We start from the raw sequence: 9,298 nt of genomic DNA, 5'->3' as shown, positions 1-9,298 counted from the left end.
GCTCCGGTGGCGGCCGTGCGGGCCCGCTCGGGCCCGATCTGGGCTTCGTGGGCCGCTGTCTGCGCGCGGCCGCGACCCAGTTGGTGCGGTGCGCCGTCCGGCGGCAAGTTCGGGTGGTTCGGCGGCCGTCTCGCGCTGGACTACCGCGTGCGCGGAGGGGGAGCTCGACGGACTGCGCTTGCTTGTGGCTCCGGGTGCCGGGCGGCGGCTCCGGCGGTGGCCATTTGTCGTCTTCGGCAGGGCCATCTGGTGTTCATGGCTGGCTATGGGGTGGCCTGCTGTGGTGTGGCTCTGGGCCCCGGCGCTCAGTTCTGCAGGTGGCAGCGGCGTTCTCGTCGGGCGCATGGGGCTGGCGAGCGTCGGGCATGGTGGGTTTGGGGGGTTCAGTTGGTGCGTGTTCCGGTGGTGGTTGCGTTGCAACGCCGGGCTAAAGCCTTGCTCCCGTCTTGCGGTCGGGCAGACGACGGCGACGCCTGTGGCGCCGCTACCTTCTTGGAGGCGTCGTTGAGGCTGTTGCATGCCCTCCGCTTGGGTGAACTCCGGGGGAAACCTTAGATCCCGCCGGGGATCGGACGAGGGTGGCGTCTCGCGTCACTTACCTCTTGAGGCCTCGTTTTTGGAGTTGGCACCAACTGGAGGGACTTGTGGAAGTCGGAGGTAGTGCTTTTGCGTCGAGGCGGTGGCCTCGTTTGCGGGTATTTCCGGGTGGAGGCTTGTGAGGCAACGATAACGATGATGACCAAGGTTTGGTGGCGGCAAGACCGTGTTAGTCGGCTCCGTTCTGGCGTGTCTGAATGTCTTCGTACTTGTCTCCTCTTGCTGTGAAGTCGAAGCTGCCTTTAGGCGGTGTACGATGACCTTCAAGGGGTAGTCCGGTGAAGGTCCTATTCGGCGTGCAGGTCTTGCGCCTCTCCTCTTCGGGGCTCGTCTTCAGAATCGGAGCTGCCGGTCTCTTCCTGAAGAGCCACCTGTTTGGCATAGGCCGGCTTGAGCTTTAGCTTTTGTGGGTAGCCAGGGTGGCTGGGTGTGCCCCTTGTAGGTGTGGGCTTTGTCCCGTTGTTGTAGGTTTTCGCCCGATTTTCTCCTAAAAACTGTGCACCTTCTGCTTAATTAATGGATGAGGCAAAGCTTTTGCCTCCGTTTCAAAAAAAAAGATAATTTTAGTGGGCTTCCGAATTTGAAAAACAAAACTCTTTTCCATCCTTAGATACATATGAAAAAAGATATTAACTTTTGTTTTCACCGTAGAAGCACGGTAGTGTTCTGTTCATAGAAGTGAGAAAAAGGGCCCGGCCACGACCCAACCTTTCCGTCTCGTCCGGTCGCTGTCCGTCGTCCCCTCCCGTACCGGACCGCACCGACCCGTCACGCACCGCAGTCGCCGATCCCAGCCAACCACCCGTCCACGCCCTCCTCCGCCGCATCACCCCACCTCTCCCCCTCCGCCGCTGCCGCCCCCACTGGGCGCGAGTTCGCCGGATCTCTCTCTCTCTCTCTCTCTCTCTCCCTCTCTCCCAAGCGCCCAACCAAGCTACCTCCGGCCGCGCGATCCCACCTCCAGGTCTCCTCCAAGCGGCTCGCCGGTCGCGCCGGTGGTTCCTCGGCAATTCCGGTCAAGATGGGGCTGTCTTCCGCCGCCGCGATCGACGGGGCGCAGCTGTGCGTCTTCGACCTCAGGAGGGGGCAGCAGGAGGGGCAGGAGCTCGACAAGATCCTTTTCTTCCACCCCGCCGACTGCCCCATCCTGCTCCAGCTCTCCGTCATCGGCCTCTGCGAAGGGATCATCACTTTCACCAGGTCGGCCCGCGTCTCCTTCCGCTGCGTGGATTTCTCAGACGAACTGAACCTCTACATTTAGTCGTCCTCCTCCTTACCACTACCAGCACAGTTAGAATCTTGTGCTACTATAGTTTGGGCAACATTGACGATTTTGTTTGGCCGTGTTGTCTGTTTACACTTGACACAGTCTGATGATCTAGTGCGGTAATAGGTGCCACCATGCTGCTCCCGAAACATAATTAGGCACATTTTTTCACTAAGTTCCTTGTTGTGGCAGATCCGTACCTAATGCAATGCGAATTTAAGGCTATTCAGTTTGTTAGCACGGTCTGCCAGTTAGATTTTTCAAGCAAGAACTTCCATATGCTAGCTGTGTACCTCTCATCTGAGTGTTTAAGGGTCAAAGTATTGTATATAAATGTACGCCATTTGTGCACGTCTTACTTTTAAGGCTACTAGACTCTTTACATTACTGCCCCTTATGCCGAGAATTCACATACCCGATTACATTTCTGGGCTATCGCAAACATCTATTAATATAGACTAACATGGAGCCATAAAGATCTGCAAGATTGGAGAGCTCATTATAGGCAGCAATGCTTTTGTTCTGCAACCAATTGTTAATCTTTTATTGTTTCTTGCCTTATTTTGATGTGTTCAGATGTTTCATCTCTCTAATGCTAGTTCTGTGAGTTATGTGCAGAATATTTTCTCCTGAAGATGACTGTGAGGTGATAGAATCGGATAGACACTCCCACGTGTTTTACCAAGCTGAGCCAGATATTTGGATGGTTCTGGTAATGACAGTACATTATAGTTGGCATTTGGGTTCAGTAATCTTTGGTTTTGATGAAGTTGGCTATATATGTGTTTGTTAGTTTACCGTTTTTTGAGTGAACTGCTTTCTTGTTAATAACGTATGCTTCTTGATGACATTGTTCTTTTAATCTAACCGCAGAATATAAATTTTAGTAGTTAGTGCAGAATAACTGAATAAGTGGTGACTAGATGCCGGCTGTTACAGTTCCATGGTACTTATCGCAATATATGGAAAAAATCATCTGTAGAATTAAGAGAATATTCTAAGATGGTATAAAAAGACTCGCCTTGTGTGGCATGTACTCATGTTGTACAACAATGGACTAAACGTAGATGAGCATTTTTGCATGTTACACACTTGAAACATTTGCGGTACACTTTTGATCTTTAGTTGATGAATAGCACTTGTTCTTTAATATGCACTTGTTTGCTTAAAAATTTGGGTTTGCATCCTCTGCACAACAATAACTTGAACGAATCATTCCTTTCTTTACTGCCCAAATTGTTAATGTGCAATTTTATATGCAGGTGGTAGAGAAAACTAAGGACAGCGAATCAACTTTACGTTTCGGTGCATTGCAAGGAATACTTAAAGAATCACACTCACTTTTCACAATGTTTCATGGACCAATCCGAGCTTTACTTGACAGACAACCAAGTGCTGAACTTGCCCGCGGTCATCTTCACACATTTGTCACAGATTATTTAAGCGGTTAGTTTTCCATTATGCTGTGGTTATCATAACTGCTCCGACTTTAATATGATGTATTAAATGTGTGATAGGAACAATTGAATTGAACCTTCTCTAATAGAAACTAAGAAGATATTTGCGAAATTATTAGTTAATCTAATTCTATCTATATCTGATATTCCATGTTCTGGGGCAGATTTTATTGTTGGCAAAAAGCTACAATTGCCTACCTACCGTGATAGCCTAACGGAGCGGGGAACAGTCCAAATGTTAACAGTCTCACGAGAAGTGGCACTTGAAGTTCAGGTAAGCTGTATAGTTCTGAAATCTTATGTTTTCATCTCTTGGTTACAGAAATACCATCTAACTGTAGATTTTTTTGTTTGTCTCTTACTCCCTCAGAACTTTGATAAGTTGAAATCATTTCCATGATACTAAGCCCCCTTTTCTTGCATTGTTTATAAGAGTTGTATTCTGGTTTGTAAACCCCATGTCCGACCTAGTTCCTGTATGAGGCCAGTATTGTATTATAGGAATGTTGGTGCACTGCAATACCGAACACCTATATCTTACCTAGACGGGTATCTGGTTCCTTGGTGAGGAACTGGTTAGTAGCTTAGTGCTCACTAGTCATAACTTCGATCAACTAAACGAAATGATTTTGTATCTGTAAACAGGTTACTATTCTCATTTTTCTTTCTGAAATCTTGTCCTATCCTGTTCAATATTCGATGTTACCAGCTGGTTCCACTGAAAAACTAACCTTCTGTTCTTTCATACTTCATAGATTATGTTATATGCAATTTTCGAACATGTCTCCTTTGCTGGCTTTTAAATTAAATATAGTACTCCCTCTGATCCAAATTAATTGGCACAGATTTAGGCAAAATGTTCCCTTAATCTGTCTAGGTTCACTGAACCTGCGTCATGTAATTTGGATCAGAGGTATAGTATTATTTTTCGATATGTAAAACGTGGCTCCTTTCATTTTAGGCTTGTAAGACAGTTGAAGTCGTTCTGGATAAGTATCTAAAAGCTTACCTCGTTAGAATTTTTTCTGGAACCAATCCAATACCATATAACGCTTTTAGTTAATCTGCAGAAGCAATGTGTAAATATTGTTTGTTACTGTATGATCTAGAATCGTGTTTTTTTTAAGAATATGTAGAATCATGTTGATTGTAATAGTTCCATCCATCTATTTCAGCCATTGATGTTTTAGTATTTCAGTCACTCACCGCAGTTCTTGGGTCATGTCTTGGAAACGTAATCTGCCAATCAATTGTATTGTTTGAGGACCTCTTGGTGTCTACAACACTTCCCCCGGTATGATCTCCCTGCAATCACTACTTCTTTTGAATTTTTGTTTTCATTTTCTGATTCATGGCATGTGATTTGCGTGTGTTGAAGATTCTAAGTTCTTCATTATTGTTGTAGGATGATACATTAAACCTATACACTTATGCTATCCTGAGGTTGACTCCTCGTGCTTTATACTCTAATGCAAATTCATGGTCCTATCTGCGGAAAGGGACTTATGTTAATGCTGGCCCCGCTTCAAGTTCGTCAAATGGAGCAGCTGCAGCAGAAAGGTATCATAGTCGATCTCGTGACACTTCTCCTGGTGGACAAAATCAGATGCATCATAATTTCAGGCCTCTCCAGCGTGAGAAATTGTCCAAGGGGAAAGATGGTTTTGTTGCTGCTGACTTTGCAACTACAGAAGTTCGTGCTGCTGTACCATTGACTCCGATATTGTGGTTCCAGCAGGCAGAGGAGCGCATGTATCTGTGCGTTTATCAGCACAAGAACCTTACTATCTTACTGCTGATTCCAGCTTCCTCTGTAATAAATGGAGAAGAGGGCATTGCTCACGTCAAGAAGCATCTTCTGGAAAATGTGTGTGATCTTTGTACAACTTTCATCATTTTCTTAGTTTCCTGATTCAGAGTTGATCCATGTATTAGATTGTGGAAAAGAATCGACATACCTTACTCGATATTGTTTATGATAAGATGTACATGAATAAATGTCAATAATTTGATCAACTTGCAGGCATCACAGAACATTGTCACTGTTGAACAAAAACTAACACGGGGATGGGGAGGAGAAAATGCCTATCATGTCGCTGGATATCGTTACCTACTTGTTGATCCAGACAGAAAAGTATCAAGAGCCTCCCCACCTGGGAAAGTCACCACCTTGTCAAAGGTTTGTTCGTTCACATTGAGTTAATTGCAGTATAACAGTTTATTATTTTCTTGATCATTCATTCGTTTGGGAACATATGTCCATTTCGCTACACTGGTACATGGAGATTGATGATGTTACATTTCTGCATCTTAGTAGGCACTAGCTTGCTTATTAGGTTTAATCATTTTTCTAGGTTATGTGTTCCTTCAGATTGATTTACTTTATCATGTTTGTTGATTACCTTATATGCTGAAATTTTGCAGGATTCTCTTCTTGCCCTGAATAGGCTAAGAGAAGAAATAGATTTAGAGAAGTCAAGAGCTAAGAGGAGTGACCCTACCCATGACAAGGATTATGAAGTATGCATCAGAGCGAAAAATAATGCATGGGTTATTGCTAAAATTACTCGAGGAAGAGAACTCTACATGGCTTTAGAGAAGGGCGGTGAAACACTTCTTTATGCATCTACAGCTGTTGAGAAATTTAGCAACAGGTAACTGTTTACTTTGTGGTGGTTAATTTCACCATGCATTCACAGTGACCATGCCGATGATACTCTGGTTAATTTGACTGATCCATGCATCTCATATTGGGATAAGAAATCGCTGACATGCTTTGTCGGGCAGCTATACGACTTTCACTGGCAATTGATATTTGCTTGATTGTGCTTTAGTGCGTGATGAAAGAATATGCTCCTCTTTTAATGCCCCAATATAGTGTTGTGTAGACCTTCTGATTTTTTCTCCTAGATACCCATCTGTTTGAGCAAACTGGCAACCTTCACTTGTATTTGAATGGTACTCTTGGAATTCGTTTATTTTAACATGAATGCAGAAACTTATAGGACAGAAAGCCAGAAACATATCTTGCCTGACCTCATTATGTCCCCTACTGTGATTCCATGACACTCCACCTGAGTTGGTATTTTCCTGTTCCTATGTAGCGTAGCATCATAGACCATAAACTGCATCTAACCTTGTTAATATTTGCATTCCTCTCTCAGGTACTGTGAGGGGGCATTCTCTACAGACTGAAAGCACCGGCATGAGATGCTCCCCCTTTAGATTCACAAAAAAAGAAGACGACATGCTTCCTCCTCCCACTATCCAGCACATGGTTTTTCACTGGATCACTCATGCTGTGTAATGAATGTGGATCTAATGCCATGACTAGACTCATACCAGTTGTACAGCTGCCTGTTGTTGCTTGCCATGCGAGATTAGAGGCTTCTTTAGAGAATAATGCAAAGCAGGAACGGCATGTTTCTCTAAGGTTTTGCAGCCTACTGGAATACATAAGACCGACCATATCGTTTCCTTTTTTTAATGCTAACGCTGCACTGCTGACTCACATAGTTTCCTTGCATGTATCACATTGCATATCCGTTATCGGTTCATTGGTGTGTTATTTTGAGTTGTTCAATATTGTACCCAGTTTGCTATACAACATGTTTGAAATTAGAAATGGAAAAGAGGCTCCAAATTTAAACAAGAGATTAATGTGCTACTCTCTAATGCAACTTTTGCTCCCTTGTGTTTTCCTCGCTTGTTGCACAGTTATAGTGAAGGTATGTGCGAAGATTTGTGTGATGCTCGGACTGGCAATCAGAATCAGTATGCTTAGAGCATCTCTAGCCGTCTCCCCGCCAGGATGACTTTTTTTTCATCCTCGCCAGGATGACTTTTTTTTCATCCAGATGGACGAAAATGGTCCAGTCGCGCCCTTGGACCCTCGTTTTCGTTCGGATTAGACCTTTCATCCGTCCGAAGAGTCCAGGCCATCCCCGGGGAGCCCTTGGAACTCCGGACGAGAGAAAAGCGTGGGAACCGTCTTGTGGCCCCGACTTGTCGGCGATAATGGCCTGGGTTTCTACGGCAATACCCTCGTCTTCCCGATCTACGGCAATACCCTCGTTTTCCCGATCTATGGCAATATCCTCGTCGAACGAAAGCTTTGAACAAACTCAAGTGGTGCAACATAGACAAATTATATATAATTCGAATAAACATAAAAATTACATATAAAAACTTTAAAATAAACTTAAACTACTTCTTCTTCCTAGATGGCCCCGCCTCATCGTCGTGGCGGCGACGCTTCCGGCTCGTCACCTCCTCGCCGGAGGAAGTTGAGTCCTCCTCGTCGTCGAAGGTGGTCGCCGGCTGCGCCTTCGCCGCTGTCTTCGCCCGGGCCGCCGCGTCCTCTTCTTCTTCTTCCTCCTCCTCCTCCTCCTCCTCCTCGGCCTGCTCCTCGGCCTCTTCGTCCTCCTCCTCGTCGTCATCCCATTCGTCCTCGCTGGCCAGCGGCGGGGAATCGTCGCTGCTGGACGATGCAGGTTGATCCCATCAATGGCGCCATCCAGGAGGCTTCCCCTCGCTGTCGGTGTCCGATGGCCAAGAGAGATCGCTCATGGTTGACAGAGGATGGTGTGGAGAGAATAGATGAATGGCGTCGGCCGTCGGAAACCGTATATGTAGGTCTCTCGACGAAGAGAGCGGCGGTTGCTCTTCCGCGGAGTTCGTGCTCCATTACGGCGGTTCTCGCGTCGAGGCCACTTCGACCGTTCCCGACGAGGCGTTTGGGCTCGCCAGTCCACTTCGCGGACCATTACGGCGGTTCAATGCGTCGAGGGCACTCCGACGGTTGCCTTCCCGCCGATTGCACCGTCTCTATGCACGCGGTGGGTGCGCGTTAGAAAGCGACCATGGACTCGCCGCTGAGAAAATGGGCCTCCCCAGGCCAAAAAAATACATCCATTCGACGCTAAATAGCGCCGAATTTTGGCCTGGGGAGCCCAACGGCTGGGATGCTCTTAGTGCCGTGCTGCCGAGTTCAAATTTTGGATGGTGCTGGTCTGACTGGATGGTGCTAGCTAGCCAGCCTGGGTTCCTCTCGTATGATGAAATTCTTGCAGCTGGTGGAAAGGTTGATGCCTTAACTACCCACCTTCGTTTGACATCTTTGCTCACGATTTCGGATATGTTGCACCTCATGTAAAAACATGTCCAGTGGGGGAACCATCTCTAGTCTTGAAAACAGAGATCAAATTCGCAAATATTTCTTAAAGATGGCTCATAAAAACAAAATTCATGCGGGTAGATAGGAGAATGTCAGTTTTACACTCCCAGAAAATAAACGCGGGTAGATAGGAGAATGCCAGTTTTACACTCCCAGAAAAAAAAAAAACACGATGAAGTAAAAGAGGGAAAACGGAAACTAATGCTAATGAGATAGCAAATACCGGAAAAAGACGCTTAACAAAACGATTGCGCATCCAGGGAATCGAACCCTGGTCAGTACCGTGGGAGGGTACTATGATACCACTACACCAGATGCGCTTATGTTGGTTAGGCTTCCTTAATGATATTGTTCACTATTGAGTGTTTAATTGTGTCAACCACACTTAAATCGCCATAAATCTCCTAGCCAGTAGTTCGCCCATTCAGAACTCAGGACTCACTAGAACCATGGATATCATGGGAAACGCTGGTGCGTCTTTAGCATCCGCTGGATGCTGAGAGAAATTCCACCAGCTCTTTATACTACTAGTGAAATGTCACCCTTAATTATGTGTTGATTACCATTACGTGCAAGCTGATTGCGAATCCTACATTGCCTTGAGTCTTATAGTGAAGGTGGCTTGGTCAAAACTATTTTCTATGTCCTAAATTAGTTGTCACAAATTATCTAGATCTGCATGTACCTACCTAATGAAAGATGAAGTACTCCCTCCCGTCTTAAAAAACTATTTAACTTTGTCTAGATATGGATATGTATAGACATATTTTAGTAATAGGTACAACCGTATCTAGAAAAAGT

At 45.7% G+C, this 9,298-nt stretch overlaps 1 protein-coding gene and 1 non-coding gene across 3 annotated transcripts; one reads left to right on the top strand and one right to left on the bottom strand.

The window, feature by feature from the left end:
- The first annotated feature begins 1,571 nt into the window (after nucleotides 1–1,571).
- LOC127318686 (vacuolar fusion protein CCZ1 homolog) lies at nucleotides 1,572–6,832 on the top strand. Of its 2 annotated transcripts, XM_051349158.1 has the most exons (10): nucleotides 1,572–1,797; nucleotides 2,483–2,576; nucleotides 3,127–3,310; nucleotides 3,486–3,595; nucleotides 4,520–4,615; nucleotides 4,727–4,881; nucleotides 4,945–5,188; nucleotides 5,345–5,500; nucleotides 5,746–5,975; nucleotides 6,486–6,832. In XM_051349158.1, exons 1-10 carry the CDS (start codon nucleotides 1,619–1,621, stop codon nucleotides 6,514–6,516), a joined length of 1,479 nt encoding a protein of 492 aa, XP_051205118.1. In that variant the 5' UTR covers nucleotides 1,572–1,618; the 3' UTR covers nucleotides 6,517–6,832. The 2 variants fall into 2 exon arrangements, with proteins under 2 accessions (XP_051205118.1, XP_051205117.1); XM_051349157.1 differs by having other exon boundaries at nucleotides 4,727–5,188.
- A 1,914-nt stretch (nucleotides 6,833–8,746) lies between these two features.
- TRNAG-CCC (transfer RNA glycine (anticodon CCC)) lies at nucleotides 8,747–8,817 on the bottom strand. The gene has a single exon. It is a non-coding gene; the product is annotated as a tRNA-Gly (tRNA).
- Nucleotides 8,818–9,298: the final 481 nt, after the last annotated feature.

The sequence above is a fragment of the Lolium perenne genome, chromosome 7 (genome assembly GCF_019359855.2).
Source record: "Lolium perenne isolate Kyuss_39 chromosome 7, Kyuss_2.0, whole genome shotgun sequence".
Classification (NCBI taxonomy): Eukaryota; Viridiplantae; Streptophyta; class Magnoliopsida; order Poales; family Poaceae; genus Lolium; species Lolium perenne.
Note: the sequence above shows the minus strand (reverse complement) of the source record. Positions and strands in the feature narration are given on the sequence as shown.